The sequence below is a fragment of the Nelumbo nucifera genome, chromosome 6 (genome assembly GCF_055504915.1).
Source record: "Nelumbo nucifera cultivar China Antique chromosome 6, China Antique-T2T, whole genome shotgun sequence".
Lineage (NCBI taxonomy): Eukaryota > Viridiplantae > Streptophyta > Magnoliopsida > Proteales > Nelumbonaceae > Nelumbo > Nelumbo nucifera.
In genome coordinates this window covers 37,066,634-37,091,655 of record NC_142654.1, presented here as the reverse complement: position 1 = coordinate 37,091,655, position 25,022 = coordinate 37,066,634, and the positions used below count along the sequence as shown (strand labels likewise).

Sequence of the window (25,022 nt, the reverse complement as noted above, 5' to 3'; positions counted from 1 at the left end):
AAGATTGAACTCTTCAATGGAACCAACTACAAGCGTTGGAGCCAATGCTTGTTGTTTGCCTTAGAACAATTAGGGGTAGCTTTTGCTTTGACCGAACCAAACCCATTAAACATGGAGGAATTAGCCCGTTCTATTATTATAGAACACTGGACTACAACCGACAACCTCTGTACCAACCATATCCTAAACTGTTTGTCCAATGAACTGTACAATATTTATTCTTCCTACAATTATGCCTATGAAATCAGGAATGTATTGGACACTAAGTATGCTCTAGAAAATGCTAAAAACAAAAAAAAAATATGTCATTGCCAACTTCTTGCACTTCACCATGAAAGAAGACATGGACGTGTCTGCCCAAATAGATGAGTTCTAGGTTCTTGTGGGGGAACTAGCAAAGGAAGGCATAGTACTGTCAGATGAATTTCTTGTCAGTTCTCTCATAGAGAAATTGTCACATACATGGAATAATTTCAAGACCAGTATGAAGCATAAGAGAAAGGACACTACTTTGGACCAAGTAGTGGTCCGAATTAAGATAGAAGAAAAGAACATAAAGAAAGATGAGGATCAGTTTTCCAAAACCAATCTAGTAGAAGAAAAGACTGCAAAATTCAAAAAGAACTTGAATGTGAAAAATGGTTAGAAATTCAAGAAGCAACAAAAGAAATGAAACTGTTATGTATGTGGCAAACCTGGAAATTACAAGAAGGATTGCCGGTACCGAAAGAAGAAGGACTCTAGGAAACTGAAAGTCAATTTGACTAAGAATATTATCGTAGCAGTGGTAACTGAGGTAAACTTAGTTGATAAGCCGTATGAATGGATGCTGGACACTGGTGCTATTAAGCACATATGTGGGGACCGCAATTCCTCCAATGAGTATACAACTCAGTCTAAAGGAGAGCAAGTCTTCATGGGAAACTCACAAACTTCGAAGGTCATCAGCAAAGGAAAGGTGCTCCTAAAATTGATTTCAAGAAAAATCCTAATGCTGAATGATGTGTTGGAGATATGACGGAACTTAGTATCGAGAGCACTCCTCAACAAAGTAGGACTGAAACTCACATTTGAAGCAGGCAAAGCCGTGTTGACAAAAAATAATGTATTTATTGGAAAAGGATACAATGCAGGAGGATTGTTTGTACTGAATATTTCTAATATTATTATGAATAAAACTGCTTCTTCTTCTGCTTATATTGTTGAATCTTTTGATATTTGGCATGTTAGAATAGGACTAAAGGGATGGGAGACCCAGCATATGGATGGCTGAACCATGCAAGGTGGTTGGGCGAAATTTCAATTCTCCCATCTGAGAATCGTATTCTCTAATTTAGAAAACTGCATTTTCAAGGTTCATTCTTGAAACAAACTGGACTAGATCTGAACCCAAAAGAGGGAGAGAGATATACCTGATACGGAATAATAGTAACTCCCAACTTAGGTGTTCACGCCCAAAGAGATCACCAAAACCCCCCTCTATTGAAGATGACACAGCTTATGGTGAGGCAGCATCAGTAAGATGGTTCTTCAACAAGAATCACACATGGGGCTGGTGAGCACGACTTTAGATTGTTTGTTCTAGCAAGAAACAATATCAAGAACTATTCTTCATCAGATCCAAAACTGGAAATTGAACTGGGTATGGGCGGCAAGAACTTGAGGAGAATTCTGCAGATTGCTGAGTGTATAAAACTGGTGAATTTGCCCCCTATTTATATCCTTCTTTGAATTAGCTTCCTAATCCAATTAGGAAGAAGTTTATTGATCTAAATCTCATATTTGGATATAAACTCTTAAGTGAATAAGACATATCTTATCCTCTTATTGATCCTAATCAGCTTATAAACCAAATTCGCCCCATTTAATTAAATCACTTAAGCCCAGTTCGAAATGGGCTTTAGGCCCATTAAGTCATATGGCTCACTTTCCCTTTTATATGCTGGCTTAGTTTGGCTCTCTTTGTATGGCATGGGATCCTAGCATTGATCTCCACAAAAGCCATATGGGTTCAACCCAGCCTCTGTTACAAGGCATGGCCGAATTCACTACTGAAGACAATGAACCCGTAGTCCATCAGTATGGGCTCTTAGCAGGCCGAACATTTACACTAAATGGTCCTTGGGTCCAGCCACCTTATGAAGGTCCAAGAACTATGGACTTGTGTGAGATTATCCTATCAGGTATAACCCTAAATGGTCTTACACTTAACCTCTCAGCCCATAATGATCAAACACTGGTTAAAAAGAGATGACCTCTCCCTCAGCTGCAAGGTACAGTGTTGTCACTATGATCACCCACTCAGGTGAATTCTCAGACTATCCCAACATACCTAGGTTTTGACCCCCACTAAGGATCTCACTGATTGGCATATCAAAGATAGCCCAATCCAACACCTAGTGTAGTACCATAATCGAGTCTAGGGGTCAAGTGTAACTTTCTAGTTTTTCCCATCTGGCTCAAAGCTCCAGAGCATAATTGGAAAATGGTCTGGTTCATAGTTTCAATCAAACCCACACTACATGTGCCTAAGGTCTTACCCTGGCAGCTGAGACAAGCCACCCCAACCTTCTTGGTAGCACATTAGTATCAGCCTTAGCAGGATAAACCTCCCTAGGTTTATCCAATGGCAGTGAAGATTCTAAACTAACATGAGTCTCATAGGTGTTCAGTTTAAGGGTATTACAGAGAAACACACAGGAAGAACATGAATCAATTATGCACTTTATTCATTTACAATAAATGTTAATAAGTACAACAATCTGATTGGAGCTAAGGGCATAACTGTCTAACAGCTCCCACTTGCACTTAAGTCCAATTGGGTACAAGTCGGAGTCCCATACTTTCCACATGTTTCTCAAACACTTTCTGTTTGAGTGGCTTAGTTAATGGATCTGCCACATTCTCCGCTGATGCTACCTTCTGAATCTGGATGTCCCCTTACCAACAATCTCCCATAATACGTGGTACTTCCTCTCAATGTGCATTGACTTTGAGTGGGCTTGTGGCTCCTTAGCTTGTTTAATGACTCCAGTATTGTCACACAACAATGGAATGGGTGATGTACTAGATGGAACTACTCCTAATTCTTGAATGATCTTCTTAATCCAAACGACTTCCTTGGCAGCTTCACTTGCGACAATATACTCGACTTCGGTTATGAAATCTGTGGTGGACCCCCTGTTTGCTGCTTTTTCAGCTAACTATACAAGACCCCATCGTGAAGATGTAACTAGATGAAGACTTTCTATCATCTGGGTCTGATTGGAAGTCAGCATCAATATACCCTAGGATCTGTAGTGAATTACCATTGAATACCAGACAAAACTCTTTTGTCTTTCAAAGGTATTTTAGTATATTTTTCACAGCTGTCCAGTGCTCCTGTCCTGGGTTAGATTGATATCTACTTGCCACACTCACTACCTGAGCAATGTCAAGTCGAGTGCACAGCATGACATATATGATGCTTCCTGCGGCTGAGGCATAGGGAACCTCTTTCATGCCTCAATCTCCTCGGGAGTCTTGGGAGACATACCCTTGGAGAGAGTGACTTCGTGCTTGAAAAGAACATTTCCTTTGTTGGAATTCTTCATACTGTATCTTTTGACAATCTTGTCAATGTAAGTAGATTGGGATAATCCTATTATCCTCTTTGATCTATCTCTATAGAATCGAAGACCTAAGATGTATGAGGTTTCTCCAAGATCTTTCATGGAGAATTGTTGTGAAAGCCACACTTTCATCGTAGGCAACATCCTTACAACATTCCCAATGAGTAGGAAGTCATCTACACACAGAACCAGAAACGCAATCTCCCATTGTCTTTCTATAAACACAGGGCTCATCCGAATTCTCTCAAAGTCAAACTATTTGATAGTAGAGTCAAACTAGATGTTCTAGCTCTTAGAAGCTTGCTTAAGTTCATATATGGATCGATTAAGTTTACACACCATATGTTCCTGACATGTAGCAATAAATCATTGCGGTTGCTGCATGTAGATATCTTCAGTAAGATCTTCGTTCAGGAACGCGGTTTTGACATCCATTTGCCAAATTTTGTAATCATGGTGTGCTACTACAGCTAGTAGGATCCTAAAAGATTTAAGCATAACCATTGGAGAAAAGGTTTCCTCATAGTTGATTCCCTCTTTCTAAGTATACCCTTTTACCGCAAGACAAGCTTTATAGGTATCAATGTTACCATCTGGACCCTTCTTCCTCTTGTAGATTCATTTGCAACCAATTGCTTTCACCGCAGGGGGCGGGTCTACAAGAGTCCAGACCTTGTTGGTCTCCATCGAGTCCATCTCGGCTTTCATGTCATCTACCCACTTTAAGGAATCTATGTCCAACATAGCTTCCGTATAAGTCATGGGATCCTTCTCACTGATCGTGACTTCCATCAAGTAACTTTCTTGATCATAGCCGTAACGAACTGGAGGCCTGGATACCCGGGTAGACCTTCTAGGTTAGTTATTATATGGAGCTCGTGGGACATCTCCCACTACCCCTAGGCTCTCTTCATTAAAAACAATTTCCTGATAGTGATTGTCTAGGATGTAATCTTCCTCTAGGAAGTAGGCATTTCGACCACTAAACACATTTTGTTCTTTTGGATCATAGAATAAGTAACCTACAGAGCCTTTGGGGTATCTTACAAATAGGCAATGACTGGTTTTGGGTTCCAATTTATCAGCACTTGTTCTTTTAGCATGTGCCGGACATCCCCAAATCTTCAAGTGTTTTACACTTGGTTTCTTACCGGTCCATAGCTCATATGGGTAACTCTGAGTGGACGAGAAGTGAACGAACCATATCTAATATAGTCCGATTTCTCCTCTCTGATACACCATTTGATTGTGGTGTAGCAGGAGGAGTAAGTTGTGGTACAATCTCATTTTCCGTTAAGCAGTCCCTGAATTCGTCGGAGAGATATTCGCCTCCTCGATCTGATCGAAGGGACTTAATTTATCTCCCCAACTGTTTCTCGACCTCTCGTCTGAACTTCTTGAACTTTTTAAAGGATTAAGACTTGTGTCTCATTAGGTACACGTAACCATACCGAGAAAAGTCATCAATGAATGTTATAAAATAAACGTGCTGGTTACGTGTCCTAACATTCATGGGACCACATACATCAGTATATATAAGGTCAAGCGTGCCTGTAGATCTTTCAGGTGCACCTCTGAATTTGTGGGGGGAAACAATCTTAACGGTTTGTGACCTTTATAATAGAATACCACCCAAGAAAAAATGGCAAATATCCTTTGAACTTTGGCATAACAGAAAACCTAGTTTGAACTATCTAAATGTTTGGGGCTACCTAGCAAAGGTTGGAATACCCAAATCTAAAAGAAAGAAATTAGGACCGAAAACCTGTGACTGTATGCTCATTGGAAATGCACAAAATAGTGTGAGTTATCGGTTTCTTGTAATTTAAACAATTGATAATTTTGTCAAAAACAACACAATAATAGAGTCCCAAGATGTAGAGTTCTTTGAACACATCTTTTCTTTGAGAAAAGAAACAATAAATAGGGAACCTTCCCAACACCAAATTAACCAAGAAAAAGTGGATGCTCAAGGAGTTAATACTTCACCTAGGCAAGAACCAGATTTAAGGAGAAGTAAAAGACAAAGAAGAGAAACAAATTTGGGTGACAGGATGTTCACATTTTTGGTGGACAAGGACCTAGTAACCTATCAGGAAGCCATAACTTCACCTGATGCAGTATTTTGGAAAAAAACCACAAAAAGTGAAATAGGCTCTTTAGTCACTAATCACACTTGGGAATTTGTAGATCTCCCACCTGGAAATAAGGTACTAGATTGTAAATGGATTTTTAAGAAAAAACTAAACCAGATGGCACAATAGATAAATTTAAGGCCATATTAGTTGCTAAGGGGTTTAGACAAAAGAAAGATGTAGATTTCTTTGACACCTACTTCCCAGTTGCAAGAATAACAACAATTAGGGTTTTGTTTGTTATAGCATTCATTTACAAACTGGTAGTTCATCAAATGGATGTGAAAACAACCTTCTTAAATGGGAAATTAGAGGAAGATATTTACATTAGGCAACCTGAAGGCTTCATAATGCCAAGACAAGAAAATAAAGTATGTAAATTAATTAAGTCTCTGTATGGATAAAAACAAGCTCCCAAACAATAGATGTGTCTATAGCAAATTTGAAAATAATAAAGGAGTCATGATCTGTCTATATGTTGATGATATGCTAATAATGGGAACTAGTCTAAAGGTAGTAAAAGAAACAAAACAATTTCTAATGTCCAAATTTGATACCAAGGACTTGGGTGAGGGTGATGTAATTTTGGGGATTAAAATCCATAAACACTAAGGAAACTTTATTCTCTCCCAATAACATTATGTAGAGAGTATCCTTAGGAAATTTGGATGCTATGATTGTAAACCGGTTAAAACACCTTTTGACTGTAGTATTCACTTAAGGAAGCATGTAGAAGAACCTGTTTCACAAAAGGAATATGCAAGTATAATTGGATTTGTATCTTACTTAATAAACTGTACAAGACTGAACATAGCTATTGTTGTGGGAAAATTAAGTCAGCATAATCATAATCCCGGAAATGAACATTGGGAAGCTCTAGTAAGATTATTAAAATATTTAAAAGGAACCATAAATTTTGGTTTACACTACTCAGGTTTTCTTCCTGTTTTAGGGGGCTTTATTGATGCGAATTGGATTTCAAATTCAAAGGATAGTACTTCCACCAGTGGACATGTGTTTATTCTAGGTGGATGAGCAGTATCGTAAAAATTGGTAAGGTAGTCGTGCAATACAAGTTCAACAATGGAGGCTAAGTTCATTGCACTAGAATTGGTGGGGTTTGAGGCAGAGTGGCTAAAGAACTTGCTGGCAGATATACCACTTTGGCCGCGACTGGTTCCATCCATATCTCTCCATTGTGATATCCAAGCGACAATAGCCAGAACCAAGAACCAGACATACAATGGTAAAAGAAGGCACATCCGCTTAAGGCATAATCTGGTAAGACAATACCTCAGTGAAGGTACAATCGCTCTGGATTTTGTAAGGTCTGAAAAGAACCTTGCAGATTCGTTAACCAAACTACAGACTTCTAATGGGGCCGAAGCTCGTTACAAAGTCATTAGTGATGGACACCTAACCTATGTGAAAGGAGATCCCTAGAATTAGGTTGAATGGGTAAAAACGAGTCGCTAGATGACTTGAGAAAGCACTATCATTTATGTCCCATTTCAGATGTTGAGGTAAGATAGTACTCAATGCAGTTTGAGGAGGTTGAGCATGAGGCTCTTAATCAGTTAAGAATAGTGTGTGCAGTGCACACTAATAACTGACCTAAGTGAGTGTGAAGTGTGACCACTTCTAAGAGAGATCTAGGGCTGACTCTCTAAAACACTCATGATTCCAAGAGGGGAACAAGGCTTAAATGTTCCAAAATAAAAGAATCACTAAAGAACTGGTGAGTTGAGTTGGTTGGCCGATTAGCTAGTTACGACAAAGAGAAAAGGTTGAAGGAGTCTAACTCCACCCGTACTCTATAACATAGCCTATCATACCTAAATGTTGATTGAAGTCTAAAAGACATCATCATGAATACTTTTCTCATTGCGATGCTCAGATTGTTTGATATTTTTGTAATTTTGAATCTTGTGGGGGATTGTTGGAGGGAGTAGGGCTGTTCATAAGAATGCCCAACCCGACCAAACCGACTAACTCGGACTGACCCAACCCGAGCTGGCCGGGTTTTCATCAGCACGGGTCAGTTTTGGGTTGTGCAAATTCCTAAACTGATGATTCGGGTCGGTTTCGGTTTTCACACAAGAAAACCGAAACCGACCCAAACCGAACCGACTTAATTCTTAGTTCAAACATGAAGTTCCAAAGCCCATTAGGCCACCTAGTTTTTGAATGGTTGCTTGAAACTTTGGATTAGTGAATAGTGATTAATGAACAACTTTTGTGATTAACTTTTCATTTAAATTTTATCATAGGAGATGGCTGAAATGATGTTCAAGTTATGACTGTTTTTAAAATTAGCAAGATTTTATCACAGGGATGAACTTAGAACCGAAACCAACCGAAACCGACCCAACCCGACTCAAACCGACCAAGTCGGTTTTGCTTAACACTGGGTCAGTTTCTGTATGTCAGGTAACCCAACTAGGTCGGGTTGGTTGGAAAAACTGCAGTAAACCGACCCAACCCGACCCGTGAACAACCCTAGGAGGGAGATTCAAATTTTCAAGAATCTCTCTCCTCCCTCTTGTTTTTTGTCTTTTTCTCTTCCCACCCTTGAGTGCATGGGAAGACTCTTGTCCCACATTGCTTGGGAAAGGAGTGGAAGTTGAATATATTTGTAGTTTTGCTCTCTCTATGGGTAGGGACCCACAAGAGGAGAGCACTATATATATTCCATACATGTGAGGGGGGTTAGGGGTCCTTTTCACATGCACGCACCGAGCCGGGTCGAGGCGTGGGCATGGGTGCGCGAAGCACTGAATCTTTTTTGTTTAGCTGAATTAAAACTTTTCAATTTAAATTGTGTCTCTTCATTTCAAATTTAATTTTTTAAATCAGAAACATTTTCTTTTTCCGTGTCTCTTATTCCTCCTTGTGCTTCTTCAAACAGGTGCACTATTCTAAAGAGGCTCTTGTCTCTGTGTCCATTCAGATCTGAGAGCACTCTATAAGAAGAGTGCTGGCCGACCCAGTAGAACACAACATTTTCTTTCGACAGTCTTCTTCTCTGTAATCTGAGCATCATTGGAAAATACGGTTTTAAGGAGAGTGACTAAGTTGCACGACTCAGCCCTCCTTTTCCCTACAATTCTCAGTTCCGAGTTTCTGAAACAACATCACAGCAGTGCAACTTCGGTTTGGAAAGCGATTACCGATAAGTTCCATTCTACCTCTTTACTATTTCTACAACAATCCTTTTGAGATGGATGCCAAGAATAGCGTGATTTGAACTAGCTCAAATGCTATTGATGCCAAGGTTTAATTATTATTTGCATTGGCTAAGACTACACCTATCTCATGGTCCTAACCAGCATTGCACTAGAGGTGGAGAATGCTTAGATGGAATTTATAAGCAAGTGGTTGACCTGCTTAGTCTAATTATATTTTATTTTTTCATATAAAAAAAAGAATTTATTAAGAAAGGATTTTCGATTCAATTTTCCTGCTTCAATTCAGCTTTTTGGTTTTTTATGAGCACCCCTAGTTAAAAAGAAACTAGGGATGCTCACGGTTCGGTTATCCGAACCATGGGCCTTTTTTTGTAACCAAACCGATACTACCGGTTTTTGGACAACCAGTAATCGAAACCAAACCAAAGCCAACCGGTTAACCGGTTGACTGTCGGTTTGGTTCATCAGTTTTTTGGTTTTTTAATTTTTACAATATATATTATAAATATATATATTTATTTATTTATTAATTTATAATATATAACAATATAAAAATATAAAAATATATATAATATACATAAATATATATAATATATATAGAAATATATGTATACCGGTTGGTTCGGTTAACCACCAGTTTTCTATATTGGTTAACCGAAATCGAACCAACACTTTCGGTTTTTTTTAAAACATCGAATCGAAACCGAATTGACCAGTTCGGTTAACCAATTTTCCGATTTGGTTTTGGTCGATTTTTTCATTCGGTTTGGTTTTTTGTTTTTTTTTTGCTCACCCTTAGTTATTAGTTGTAATTAATTCTCATAAAATTACATGGTTGATGGGTTAGATGGGTTGGGTTGGGCTAAGACGGGTTTGGGTTGTAATCAATTCATATAGTTTTATTTAAATGAATCATTAACAGGTTGGTGGGTTAGATGGATTGGGTTGAAGTTAAACCCAAACCCAATCCCACCCAATTGATGGTATTGTAACATGTGGACCTAGATTGGTGGTACCCAAGGTTCAAAATTTTGCAACGTAGCGGGCTGATACGTATTGTTTTGATAAAGACTCAATACATGGAACATATACAAATCAATCCCCTCATTTCTTTTTGTTAGTATTAGGCCAATATAGGCCCGTATCGGACCAGGTGATACATTACCAATTAATAACTTCCTTTTCTTTTTTTGCTAATTTTTCTAATTAATTACTCTCCCTCTCATTAATTACTTTATTTACTCCCTTTTTCTCATTAACCTTTCTTTTGTTTCTAATATTTCTAATTAATTATTCTTCATCTATCTAATTAAATTGCTAATCCTCCTAATTAATTACTCTCCCTCTCCTAAATCCTAATTCACATAATTTTGGGTGTAAAAACTAAAATGGGCTATTAGAAGGTGTAAACCTTGATCACTAGCTTGTAATGACCATGAGTCCATCACCAAGTCCAAATCTATTTTGTTGTTTAAATTTTATGCATTTTGATCCTTAAATAAACATTTTTCTTTTTTAGTAGATGTTTGTAGGGGTGATTATGGGTTAGGTCAATCCTAAGTCCTTTATATATAAAATATTATATATATAAATATAATTTTTATATTAAATGTCATATAATACGCATATAATTTTTTTGATACATTGTAGAATATAAAATATTATATATAATACATATTATAAGTGTCACAATATAATATTTATATACAAACTATATAATTATATAACATAAATAACAAATACAAATACAAATACAAATACATAGATATTATATATAAAGTACATATGGGTTGGGTCGAGTCTAAACACAAAACTGTGTGTGTATTAACAAACATTAAGGCAAATTAGATTGATTTGTTGAAAATCAAAGTATATATGTACACATTTTAATTTTTTGTTATTTTTTAATGATTACTGATTGTATTTCATATCTCACACTTTATATAAATCATTAAAGTAAGTAGAGTAAATTTCTTAAACTACCGTTATCGTTTAACTAATTGACTAAGTGTACCCCTATTTGAAAATTGACTGATGCTAACAATTGATTAAATCTACTCTTATGATTTGCATCCATTAATATTCTATTAAATTCATATATAAGTGACATATATTTTTTTAAAAACCCAATTTTACCCTTACCGTTTTCTTCCTTTCAACAGCAAATAAGGAACCAGATCTGAGTAAGGTCCTTGACATACGGTTCTGGCTGTCTACTGTTGCATATGGAATTATCTGCTGCTGATATTCCAATTCCCCGAATTAGAATATTCGAACCTCCACCTGATCCAAGCAGGCAAGCTGCAAGCAGCACCTAAGAACTTCATTCATGCCGAGATAAGAATTCCAAAAATTCTTCTCGGACGTTGCACACTCTCAGTCGACACCAGAGAAATCGGAAACTAGAGAAAGAAGCTGAACTTTTCTTGTGTTAGCGTTCCCGCCAAAGCAAGTTCTTCCTCCCCCGAGCTACCTCCATCCTCTGCGTCCTCGAACGTCACCAACACAGCTGCCCCTCCTTACACATCATTTCTTCTCGATTTTTCCTCATCCCCTTTTCATCAAACACGTTTCCCACCTCCTAAGAGGTAGCTTATGCTTGTGTTCTGGTTCGGAATTCTTGACTGCTTCTTCTTCTTCTTCCGTGGCGGAAGATGAATCCGACATCGAATTGGGACGCCTATTGGCTCTATTGCCGGAGGAGATGCGACGGAGGGTAAGCGAACACCCGGAACTCCACCGCCTGATTGAGGTTGTAATGGATTTGGATCGGAAACCTTTGGCTCGGTTCCCCTCCAGCGACTTCGTCCTCTCTGATCAGACCCTGCAACAAAACCTTTAGCTTGGTTTAAAGGCCGTCAGCGACTGAAAGAGGGAGACAAAGAGAAGGAGGATCTTTGCAACAAAACCTGCATCAGACCCTGCAACCCATGGCGTGGTGGCATTGATGGACTTCTGCCAGAGGTAAGCTGGGATTTCGGAAACTCCTCGATCTGCACTGGAGGTCAATGCAAGATTGGAGCAACGGATTTGGTAGCAGTAGCCATGAAAGTTCCAGCGAATGTCCCTGCGGCAACGACAACTGTTACTGGGTTTATTACTCGGAACATCTTCTTCCCCTTCCAACCTTGTCAAAGCTTCCATGGGCTCATTTTCCCTCTTCTTGGAAAAGTAGCGACACCTCTCTTAGCACCAGCGACTGTGTTCACCTTGAATGTTGAAATCTTCCCCGCAACCCTTAGTATTCTTGACTGCACACCCCCTGTGTTCCGACCAGGTGACCCCAGTCTTTGAGGTCCGCCCCTATTCCTTCCTCTCCATCCTCCACCACCATCCATCGAAGCTTTCTAGCCGGTCTAGCCGGTCCACCCCCTGTGTTCCGACCAGGGCCTTGGGGATCTCGTGTGCTGCTCAAGGTCCCCCCATTTTAGGTTTTCTTCTACAACTCCAGTAAAATCCCACTGTTTCCGCAGTTCCGGTGACTTTTGCAGTTAGATTTTCTTCTACAACTCCACTGTTTCGGCAGTTACAGCGGTTCCAATGGTTACAACGAAGAAAATGAGGAGGTAGAGATCCAGTGGAGGGTAAAATAGTCTTTTTCACATCTATGTTATTATCAGAAATAGTAGGGATAACACTAGTCAATTTTCAAATAGTAGGGGCACTGTTTTCAAAACTGGACCGGACCGAAAAAACCGGGAACCGGTCCGTTTTCTTCTAAAACCGCTTTTTCCCCAAAACCATTGATTTTGGTTAGTAAACTGCTGAACTGGTTGGTTAACCTTTCGAACCATTCGAACGGTTTTGACCGTTTTCCAATTTTTTATTTTTTTGTCAGAATGGGCTGGTCGTTTGGGTCGAATGGTCAAACCGTTCAAACTGGTAACCGGACCCCTAACCAGTTCGGTCACCAGTTCGTTTTTAAAAACCATGAGTAGGGGTACCCTTAGTCAATTAGCTAATATATATATATATATATATATAACTCTTTTAGGATTTATTTAAGTTTTTTAAGATATCAAGCCTTTATGGGCGGGCTTTGGGCTGTTTGGAAGCACGAAAGCCTGAATTCTAGGCTTTTCCCGTTTGGCAATGGAAAGTTCTATTGGGAAAAAGCTCCAACCCACAAAAGATGCCAACAAACTGAAATTGGGCTTTTTCAAGAAGCTTCAAATGAAGCTTTTACAATCTTTTAGTGCTCCGTCTTCTTCGAATGTGTGGCACGATGTACACACTAGGGGAAAAATGGGTTATCTTTCCACAAAAAACTATTTGAATGTGTAAGTGCGACCTACCAATGGTATGTGGGGCCCACCTTGAAAAATGTACGTGGACCCCACATACATGTCTACACATGGACCCACATGCATGTTTACCAATAGCATGTGGGGCCCACATTGTAAAATGTATGTGGGCCCTACATGCATGTCCACCAATGGTATGTGGGGCCCACCTTGAAAATGTATATAGGCCCCACATACATGTCCACACATAGACCCCACATGCATGTCCACCAATGGTATGTCGGGCCCACCTTGTAAAATGTATGTGGGCCCCACATACATGTCCACCAATGGTATATGGGGCCCACCTTGAAAAATGTATGTGGGTCCCACATACACGTCCACACATGGACCCCACCTACATGTCTACCAATGGTATGTCGAGTCACCTTGTAAGATGTACGTGGGCCCCACATACATGTCCATCAATAGTATGTGGGGCCCACCTTGAAAAATGTATTTGGGTCCCACATACTTGTCCACTTATGGACCCCACCTATGTCTATCAATAGTATATTGGGCCCATCTTATAAAATGTACATAGGACCCACATACATGTCCACACATGGACCCCATGTCCATCAATGGTACGTCGGACCCACCTTGTAAAATATATGTGGGCCCCACATACATGTCCACCAATGGTATATAGGGCCACCTTAATAAATGCATGTATGTCCCACATGTTGTTAGCCCATACATAAGATATTAATATATACATAATACACATATTTTCATCACATTACCAAATGGTCTTCTAGCTTTTATGGTCTTTATTGAGACCTATGAAAAATATTTTAACCAAACAGTCTTAGGACTTTCAAGATCTATTTACAAAAGCTTACCCTCGTTCTTGTAACAGATCTCTGGGAAAAGACTTGCCAAACAGGCACTTGGTTTTTCGTCCATATCTATGCCTATCTATATAAATTGATTAGTTATCCGTATCTATGCAAAGTATAGTATGATAGTTATCTTAAAATTGATTTTTCGATACACTTTATTTGCTATATATAATTTGAACCTTTATCGGTAGCACAGGAACGTCCAAAAAACACCTCGTGAAACGATGCCAAACAGGGCCTTAAATTCCTTAAATTTTGATTCTAGTAGAATTGCCCTTTTCTTGGTTAGGATACGGAACTACGGATTCTGTCCACTGCGTGACCCCGAATCATCATTGTCTTCTATTTCTGCCTGCTAGCACTAAACGTGGACGATATAGCAGTCATCGAAATCCGCGGTTCGCAAGCTAAAGGGGCTAATCGGTCATTCCATTATTATTTTCTTAACTACTGAAGTTTTGGATTGAAGAGTTCAGGAGTGAATAGTTCGCAAGCTAAAGGATCCTCATGCTTCATTTTGAATTTCTGGTTTTCGTCTGCCTTTATTTTCAATCTTAAATTCGTGACTGTAGTCTGCAAGCTCGGTAAGCTCCACTTTGTAAGACAATTTAATGTAGCTTAAGGGAGCCTTTAGTTTTGGTATATAGTAGGCATGTTTCTGTCGCTCTTTTTACCGTTGAATACTTTTTGGTAATATCTTTACTGTTAAGTTAAGTGGATCATAATTTATTTCAAAGTTTACACAGGAAGTAATCGAATTTACACAACTTCCCTTTTCACCGTTTGATTGACAACATATTTAACCTATCTGGAATGAAATAATTTCATTTTAAGTCTTTGCTAAACGTGTGGTTCCTATTTTAATTGACAAGACTAATTACTTGTTTGATTGACAAGACTAATTACTTGTTTGTTTTTGAAAGAATTTAAACGTGTGGTTCCTATTTTAAATTAATACTAGTAATATGTTGAGATATGAAAGAAGAAATTGAGATGGGTTTTCAGGCAATAACTGAATTATGGTGTGGCAGAAAACTCACATCAATATTTCTCGCAAATACTGTTGACATATGTTTGCTGATTGAAGTTAACCGGCACTTAAACTCATTAAAATTTCTTATTCTCTGAAAAGATATGGATGCTTATTTTCATTCTTCAATTGTATAACTACATTATTGTTGACATAACCGCATTAAAATTATGCTCTTCGGATTCTAAATATCTGGAAGAGGGTTTTTTTATGGTGCATTCTTCTTGTATCAGGGATTTCCAATTCAAGGTGATCTGAATTGCCATGGAAAGCAAGGAGGACAGTGAAGTACACAACTGTGTTATGAAGCTGGTTAGTTAGGCTGTTTATTTTTTATTTGACACTAGGTAGTTTAATATTTTCCCAGGAGGAAAATTCATTGCATTTCCAAACCTTGCAGAGGGAGAATCCTCAGAGACACAAGGAAAAAGTTTATATTGGCTGTGGGGCTGGGTTTGCAGGTGACAGGCCATTGACAGCTCTCAAACTTCTTCAGAAAGTTGAAGAGCTAGACTATCTTGTACTTGAATGTCTGGCAGAGCGCACCCTGTCTGATTGTTACCAACTTATGATATCCGGTGGCGTTGGTTATGATTCTCGGAGTACGTTGCTTATCTTTGTTTTTGTTATGTTTTGCCCAAACAAAATATTTCATCCTCACCGATCATTCCTTTTCTTATTTGTTTTTCTCTTTGCCCTCCTTTATCTCTAATTTTCCTAAATCCTTCAAACTTTACTACAAAGATACATAAAACACTCAGGGCCTGTTCATTTGCTCTGAAGTCTGACATCTGAAAGTGCAATAATTACATTAAGAGGTATATTGGTATGGGTGAACTTTTCTTTCCTCTGAACTCTGAATGCAGAGAATGTTGTTCTGAATTTTGAAAATTATCAAATATCTGTTTTAACCCCATATATGAGACTTTTGTTTGTCTTTTTGGGGGTATCATTGGAAAACAAAAAAGTTGTATGATTGCACTTTAAGAGATAAGAGGAAATGAACAATCATTTTTCTCTTAAAGTTAAAAGATTCCTCTTAAGAGATAAGAGTTAAGAGGAAACGAATAGGCCCTCACAGATTCAGTGATTCACACACATGAGGAACACTCAAGTTTTGCCTATAATTATAAGTGACTATCTTCCCTTCCCCAATTCATACTCAAATGACATTTGTAAAGAAAGGTCACTGCATCTGCTCCCACTTAGAATATATCATAGATCAAAGATAATCTTGTTTGAATGATTCTAACCCTCTGATGTGTAGATTTTTGTCTGGAATTCTTGCCAAATTTATGTGAGACCACAAGATTGTGATGAATCAGGTTGTTAGGAAATCCAACCAGAACTATTCTTACTGTTATTATTCTTATTATTTTCTTTGATGGTTTAGATCCTTTTTAATGTGCTTTATGCGTAGTGCACATATTGTGGCAGTTGTGCCTGGGTGTGATAGTCGGGGCATATGTTTGTGGTGTTCACTTCAGGGCTTAAAGGACCTAGGTGTGGCGTATCAGTTCTACTGGCATTGTAATAAGTGCTTGTCAGCATGAAGGCATTTTATAAAGTTTATCAGCATGTGTAGAAATTAGAAAAAGGTTCTCTAATCAGGTCAATGAGGGAGACTCACTAGATAATTCCAGCTGTTGGCACTTTGGTACCACTCAAAGAACTTTGTGGCCAATCTGACCATCCACCAAATAGAGGACTCTTTGTATTCAATTCCCTGGTCCACATCAGTTCAATACTGCACCTTGAATAGGATTTTTGCCCAATTAAGAATTTCAGTACAAACTTTCAATTTTTTCTTTAGTTTAAAATATTAATACAAAGAAAGCTTTAAATTAAACATGAGGCAAGGCATTTTTTGAAATTTCTTTTTCATGAATACTGGGGAGTCAGGGAGAGGAGCAAAGGTCCTTTGTCCGTCTTTAAGATACCTTCTAGGGAAGCTAAGAGAATAGAAAAACTGATGAGAGATTTCTTGTGGGAGCTAGGGGAAGAGAAAAGAATCATTTGATTAGGTGGGGGGTGGTGAGTTGAAGTAAGGACAAAGGGGGTTTAGGGTTAAGGAACCTAGTTAATAAGAATGAATCTCTTTTAGGCAAATGGCTTTGGAAGTGGCCTTTGGAAAGAGAGAGGTTGTGAAATGAAGTGGTGGCTAGTATCCATGGCTGTTCTGAAACTGATTGGGATGTTGGAGTATCTTTGACGGGTTTTACTGACAACACCTTGGAAGGCAATTTCAGGCATCCTCCCTAAATTCCTCAGGTAGGTAAGGTATGATGTTTGCTTAGGTAATTCTGTTTTCTTTTAAGAAGAGGTTTGGGTGGGCACTCAACCTCTAAAGACCTTTTCCCTTCCCTTTATTCTATTTCCCTCTATAAGAAGGAGCTTGTTTCTAGGTTCCTTTCTCCTCTAGTTCTCTCGTTGTCTTTAAATTGGGATTTTGAATTTTGTAGAGGTTTGAGGGATGAGGAATTTGTTTATGTTTTTGAGCTTTTACTTCTATTGGATTTTGTTTGTCTAGACCCCCTTAAACTTGATAGTAGAATTTAGACTTTGGTTCCGAGTGGCTCTTTTACTTGTGCCTCCTTCAATTCTCTTTGCTCTACTCTATCCCCTTGGGTATTCCTAGTTAAAGAAATTTGGTCAAGGCCTTTCCCCCCTAAAATAGTTGTTTTTGTTGGAAAGTTTATTATGGTAAAATAAATAGTTTTGATAACCTGCAAAAGAAGAGACCTTATATGTGTTTGTTCCCAAATTGGTGTACAATGTGTAAAGTGCGTAATGAGGACCGTTACCACTTATTGATATCTTGCTCCTTTGCTCCAGATTTTTGGAATTAGTTTTATGTTGTTTGGGTGCATGTGGAACTTGCCTTCTGAAGTAAATTTGCTTTTTCATCCATCTACTTTTGGGTGGGCAACGAAGAGAGGGAAGCTAATGTGGAAATATATCAGAGTAACTGTTTTATGGACTATCTGAGAGGAAAGGAACGCCGGTATATTCCTAGAAAAGAAAAGAATCCTTGTTGAAGTAAAGGAGTGTATCTTGAAAAGGGCAATTCTTTGGCTGAAAGCTTCAGATCTCTTTGTGGATTATTCTTGTGATGATCTTTGAAGGAGTTGGGTAGTGGTGGCTTCCACAACCTCCAAGAAGAACAAAATACGAGCTAGGTGGTTACCCCCTCTGGAGGGTGTTGTAAAGCTGAACTTTGATGGGAGTAGTCAAGGCAACCCAGGACCTTTGGATATGGGAGGGATCTTGAGGGAGAAGGATAGCAACATTCTTTCCTTATTTTCAGTTCCAGTGGGAGTTGAAGACTCAACAAGGGCTGAGACATTAGCTGGTGTACAAGGATTACAAATTGCCAACCAACTTGGAGTGGAGAATTTGTTAGTCGAAGGAGACTCTAAGGTGGTAGTGGGTTGGTTGTTGAACCCGGATACTATTATTTGGGGCTATAGGGATCTTCTTAAAAGTTAAAAAAGTTAAATGGATTACAAGGAATATGTCAGTTAGTTTTCAGTGGGTTAGCAGATTTGCAAATGTCTTGGAAGATTATTTGGCTAAACAAGGGGATTCTCGGGTTTCTTTGTACTGGGCTAACTTACAAATTGCATTTTGATAAGGGTTTGGGTTTGTAGTCATCCCTAAGGGGAGGTAACATCTCATGCCTCCTCCTAGGGTGATTGTACTCTTTTTTCCTCTCTTTAACAAAATTACTATTCATTCATAAAAAAAAGGAAAAGTCATCCATGATGCCTCAGGTCTAAGGATCATCTACACAATTGTGATGATAAAACTGCTATTGGCACAAGATTCCATGTAACTGTTCTATTAATGGGTCAAGTTTAGTAAACTTGTTCTCTAACAAGAACCCACATATTGGGTTTTCGTATGACGTTTGTTTTAGAAACTCTATTTGGTTTTGGGAGGATATTTGTGTCAGAGATACCCCTTTAAAGGACCTTTTTCCTTTGTTATTCTATGTCTCTTTGTATAAAAAAGAGGTTATTTCAAATTTTCTATCACCTTTTGGAGCTCCCTTGGCTCCGGACTGGGCTCTCTGGAATTGGGGGGGGGGGGTCTAAGAAATGAGTTTGGAGAGGTTGTATTTTACTTGGGTCCTTTGGGATTTGGGGATTCTGTTAGGGCAGAAATACTAGCTACTTTACAAGGAGTGCAATTTGCAAATCAATTGGTGTAGAGCACCTACTTATTGGAGGGGATTCCAAGGTGTTGGTGTAGTCGTTGAAGAACCCCCAAGATGCTATGTGGTGCCATAAGAATGAAATCAAGAAATTTAAGTGGATGACAAGGAATATGTCTATAACTATACAATAGATGGGGAGATCAACAAATGCATTGGCTGATGGCTTAGCCAAGCATGGGGCAAAAAGGGAAGTTTTGTTTTGGTCTCGGCTGTAATGTTTGTTTCTTTTTTTCTAGTTTCCTTGTAATATGTTGGGAGAGGCTGCAGCTCGTGCTTCTCCAAGGGCTGCTGTATGAGCTTAAAGTTTATTTTTATTCATAAAAGAAGAACACCCACATATTTGCTTCAGTGTCTCCACACAAGTGACTTGATATTCATTACCGCTGAATGCAAGCATAATATGTGGCAGTCTATCCAGATTATCGAAGTCCTCTTGACAATCCTCTGACCAGGAACTGTTTAAGGATCTTGTACCAAGAAAAGTGTAGCTCAAATTCTTATCATCTTAAGAATATACCATCTTGACATGGATACCAAGGACTATTCATGTAATTATAAAAGAAAATACATGAATAATAAAAATTCCCATTTATCAAAAAATTGTGTTTAGGACATATGACTAATAATTACTACCAAACTGTAATTGAAATACATGTATTTATGTTGTTTACAGTAGGCATATTCAATTTGTTGTCCACATGGTTGTATGCACTTTTTTTGAACCGAGAGGTCAAATGCAACAGATAAATTACCCAAGTATAGGGGTGCAACTTTTCCAGGTTAGGGTTGGGATTTTGTCAAAATTTCAATTGGTCCAATCCGAAACCCGAGCCCGAAACAGTGTAAACTGTTAACTTGGGCCAACCCGACTTGCACCCCTAAGTATAGCATCATTTTTCCCTATTTGTGCTTCATTTTATTTGTTCATATTGATTTTGAACGACTTTGCAGTATCAGAATGGATGTCTTTGCTTCTACCTTTGGCAGTGGAGAGAAAAACTTGTATAATTACCAACATGGGTGCAAGTAAGAAACCAAGAATATCTAATCATTTACCATTCTGCAAAACTATATGCTTTGTTTTACACTGACATGCTCCATTTCTGCATGTAAATATCTACTTGTGGAAAGTGGATCCCCTTGGTGCACAGGAAAAAGTCTTAGACATAGCTAGTAGACTGGGGCTCAATGTATGTGTTGCTGTGGCTCATGAAGTTGCTTTATCAAAATCAGGTATTCTCTTAATATTTCTTGAAGATTTTTTTTCTTATTTCTCTTAGATAATGTTATCTGTTGATATAACCAAAAACCAACAAGTGCTTATGATAGAAGGGTTACTTCAAATTTGCTAATATGTTTCATGATTGAGGTCCTTACTCAACAATTCTTCAATCATGGAAGGTGTAAGAATTTGATACTCTTGGGTGCACTTTTTGATGACTTCTATTATTTCTTTAATGTGATTTATGGGTTTTTGGTTACACAAATGCATAGAAATGCCCTCCAAAAGCACCTTTGCAGGAGAGGGTGCATTCATGGCACCATGCATATGTTATTGTTTTACTGTTGGACAATTTCTGGAGTAATCACATATTTTATTTTATGTTGTTACTTGTTACTATTATCTATTTTTGTTTATACGTACAAATGCATCTTTATTTTTCAGAAGAGCGCATTATCAAAAAAATTCTGGTCTAATATCTCCTTCTAATACTTGAAAGGTGTAAGCACATACCTGGGTTCAGCTCCTATTGTTCAGTGTTTGGAGAGGTACAAACCACATGTTATAATCACTTCCCGAGTTGCTGATGCAGCCTTATTCTTAGGCCCAATGGTATGGGGAATTCCTTCTTATCTTCACCATTAGTTCTCATTCCTTATTCTGTGGGCATCTATAGACCTTGTTGGTGATGCCTTATCATGGGGAGTCTGTATTGTTTTTCCATATTAATGAGAGTTTTCTTCTTTACACTTTGATGGGATTTTTTTCTAATGTTCGGTTTTGGAGGATATGCTTATGCGTAAAAAAAGAAAGATACTTTTCTTTTTTTGTATCAGGTGTAGTATTGTTTGCCTTTAGGTGCTTTTGGCATTGGTCCATCTTAATAACTAGACTCTGTTCATTTATAGTGTTCAACAGCTAAGAGGTATTGATTGTTCTTTCATATTTAGTTGTCTTGGATCGACTCACAAGCATCATTAATTGAAAAATCCTGGAAACTTTATTCATTTGTTCAAAATCACACATTCTTTTTCTTTGCCTGATGGTTATCATGGCAAGGTTCTAGCTAATTCCTGAATTTGTCTTCAAAATGCAAATTATCTACTGACTTGGCTCTAAAAGTTGAATAGACAATGTATCTGGATTGTTTGGTGGAGATTTTATGTATGCAAACAAGACAATGGTGCAGAAAAGTTTGTTATAGTTTCAAGATGTCAGGATAGGTACATTAAATGAAAGTGGCTACAAATAGATGTGTACCAAGGTTGATACTCCAAGTCATCTAGGATGCCATTTTGAAAGTTAAAGGGGGAATTTAAACCTATATTTGGAATCAACTAACATTGTTGCTGATTAAAAAGGAAAATAACTCCAGAATTGAACTATTTTCTTAAATAAAAAGTAGGTACTATTTATGTGTATATATGAAGCCTATATGCATTTGTGTTTACTGCAGTGTTGCATGGACTCTCCTAAGTGGATGAAGTGTCTGTGCTGGACATGCATCAGACTCCAGCACTATGAATTCTTGAAAAACATTTCTGTGACATTTCCCTTTTTCTCCTTGCTTTTTCAACATAAATGAACAGTTAATGTACACAATGAATGCCATTTTTCCTATTGTAACAAAATCTTTTAGACCCATTTCTATAGGTTTATAATGTTAAGATTAAAAAGGGACTACTTATACTTTTCTATAGAGAAGTCCTTGTTTCTTCACCTTGCCAAGTCAGACTCCTGGCCATGCATCGGATTTTGATTCCAGTGTCCTTATCCACACACCTGGTTTACTGTGATGCAATTGTACAACTTATTGTAGGTGAACAATCCAGATAATGTAGTTTATTTATGATTAGGTGTATGAATTGGGTTGGAATTGGGATGACTTGTATATGCTAGCACAAGGGTCTCTGGCTGGTCATCTTCTGGAGTGTGGGTGCCAACTCACAGGAGGATACTTTATGCATCCAGGTGAGCTGTTTAGAATAATCTTGTACTGGCATTTCCAATTGGTCTCTGATGTAGACTTAAAACTGCTTGAGTTCATATATTTTTACTTTTTTTGATGATAATTCATATGTTATTATTTAATTCATCCACACCGATCTTGGTTTTTTATCATTGCAGAAATACCGTTTTGCCATTGTCACCACTGACTGTGTAAACTGCATTTCAGGAGATAAACACCGAGATATGTCTTTTCAGAATCTTTTGGATTTGTCTCTTCCTTTTGCTGAAGTTGGTTTTGATGGAAGAATCTGTGTGGCAAAGGCAGATGGCAGTGGAGGGTTTATAAATTTTAGTACTTGTGCAGAACAACTTCTTTATGAGGTTGGAGATCCTGCTGCTTATGTTACTCCTGATGTGGTAGGCATGCATATTGATTTATTTTTTATTGATATAAGCTGAAAGAAATATTAACCATCATACTGAAAGCAGGTTATAGATTTTCGAGATGTTTCCTTCCAGTCGTTGACAAGGAATAGGGTTCTCTGCACTGGAGTAAGGCCATCTGATCAACATGTTCCTGATAAACTTTTACAATTGGTTCCAAAGGTAGCATCTTTTTTAATTATTTTTAATCTCTACTAAAACAAAATTGAGTTTAGAATGAGATATTACTTCCATTTTTATTAATCTTTTGGTTATAAGGTTTTAATTATACCCACAGTTTAAAAAATTGTTGTGTTTGAATTGGCCAAATTTGTGATAATGCCTTCTCCAACAGAAATAATTCACGTAATAGAAAAATCATATACTCTCAGTTGAAGTGTCTGTGTTATTTCTGTCAGTTGACTATGGCTTTCTTTTCTAGTACTAAAATTATAGATTTTTTGAATTTAAAGGTTTAAATAAGATTAATATTTATTGATATAGATATAGACCTTAAATCCATATAAAATATTCTGATCTTATGGTCTTACAAATGGTTTAGAGACATGGCTATATGTTTTGATCTATTTTGTCATGTCATTTATTTGGGGATCAGGTCCATCATTCTCTTTATCTTGGGGATAGCATGATCAAGGATCCACAATCAATTCTCATATATATGCATGCCATGTTTGTACTGAAATGTTCTATAATTCTATTATTAATTAATTTATTCCACTAAATATTTCAATGAATGTTTTTGGCATGGTGTCTATGGGTAGTGCCCTTGTTATGGATGCATTCCTCGGGAAGACGTACCATTGCCGCCGGCAGAAACAGGCACCTGACCCACCGCCAGCAGCAACAGTGATTCAATGATTCTCATCCTACCCAGTTCGGCAACAACAACCTTATCTAGATTAGATTAGATCATCTTGCTTGTTCTTATCTTATTGTTCTTATCTTATTCTATTGCTCCTATCTTATCTTGTTAGTAGATTATCAGATTAGGATTAGCTTATCTTATTCTTAGCAAGATAAAATTGGAATTCTCCCTATTCAGCAAGGAGACTCCCTAAGATTAGGACTCTTGTAATCTCCTATTTAAGGAGACACCATTATTGAATGAGGATATCGAATATTCAGTTAAAGAAGTGAGTTAGGAGAGTTGGTGATCTCTTGGACAAATCACCAGAGGCGCCAAGATAGGTTCATCAAGAGCAGGAAGGAACAAGGGAAAACAGGAGGTTTTTTCCGTGGACTGACTTGTGACGAGATCCTATTCCTGGGCCCTCAACAACTTGGTATCAGAGCAAGGTGTCATGGGAGATCTGGAGCAGCTACCATCCAGGGTCCACGACCTCGAGCACCAACTCGTGGAGACCAGCTCCGAAGTCCGTGAGATCAAAGACAAAGTGATGGAGCTGCGACGCTTGATGGAGCTATTCCTTTCTAGCAGGGAAGGGAACTCTGAAGGAGGGACAGCCGCTAACGGCTGCCGACTAGATCTTCCAGAGTCTTCCGGCGAACAGCAATCCGTTAGCCAAAGAACCGCAGTCATCGTACAACGGCAACGGAGACCCTTAGGCTAGCTGTATCGCTGCGAGCAGTTTTTTCGGAATCAATGGACAGATGACCGGGATAAGGTAAGTCTAGCCGCCTTTCACTTAACAGAGGAAGCACAACTTTGGTTTTATCGGTTAGAGCAAGAAGAACCCGGGCTCAGTTGGCCCCAGTTTAAGTCCTATTGCCTTCTTAGGTTCGGACCCCCACTGACCAGCAACCCCTTGGGCGAGCTGATTAACCTTAAACAGACCGGCACAGTGACTGAACACCAGCGACACTTCCAAACCCTCCTCGCGAGGGCATCCTCCGTGCGACCCGACCAGCAAGTGGATATGTTCACGGCAGGGCTAACAGAACCCCTGCGGGTGGATGTCGAGATGCAGAATCCCCCAAATTTGGTCACAGCCATGAACTTAGCCCACGCGTTCGAGCGCAAGCTGCAGCTCAGCCGTGGAATTTTTAATGTGGGTCGTCCACCAAACTCATGGGTACCCCCAAGATCAGCAACAACGACCCCCTCTTCTGCTACTAGCCGGGAACTGAAATCGCA

At 38.5% G+C, this 25,022-nt stretch overlaps 1 protein-coding gene across 6 annotated transcripts in view; it reads left to right on the top strand.

The window, feature by feature from the left end:
• Window positions 1-12,357: 12,357 nt before the first annotated feature.
• The window catches only part of LOC104608736 (propionyl-CoA carboxylase), a 59,953-nt gene continuing 47,288 nt past the window's right edge, over window positions 12,358-25,022 (top strand). For 3 of the 6 annotated variants that reach the window (XM_088889985.1, XM_088889983.1, XM_088889987.1), the window contains exons 1-9: window positions 12,897-14,646; window positions 15,326-15,404; window positions 15,493-15,694; window positions 20,263-20,337; window positions 20,443-20,544; window positions 21,033-21,145; window positions 22,390-22,504; window positions 22,710-22,900; window positions 22,973-23,089. In XM_088889985.1, the coding sequence (XP_088746111.1) occupies window positions 15,357-15,404; window positions 15,493-15,694; window positions 20,263-20,337; window positions 20,443-20,544; window positions 21,033-21,145; window positions 22,390-22,504; window positions 22,710-22,900; window positions 22,973-23,089 (963 nt within the window). In that variant the 5' untranslated portion in view covers window positions 12,897-14,646; window positions 15,326-15,356. Of the gene's footprint in view, window positions 12,501-12,896; window positions 14,661-15,325; window positions 15,405-15,492; window positions 15,695-20,262; window positions 20,338-20,442; window positions 20,545-21,032; window positions 21,146-22,389; window positions 22,505-22,709; window positions 22,901-22,972; window positions 23,090-25,022 lie in introns of those variants that run through there. The other 3 variants (XM_010274810.3, XM_088889984.1, XM_088889986.1) reach the window with 3 other exon arrangements.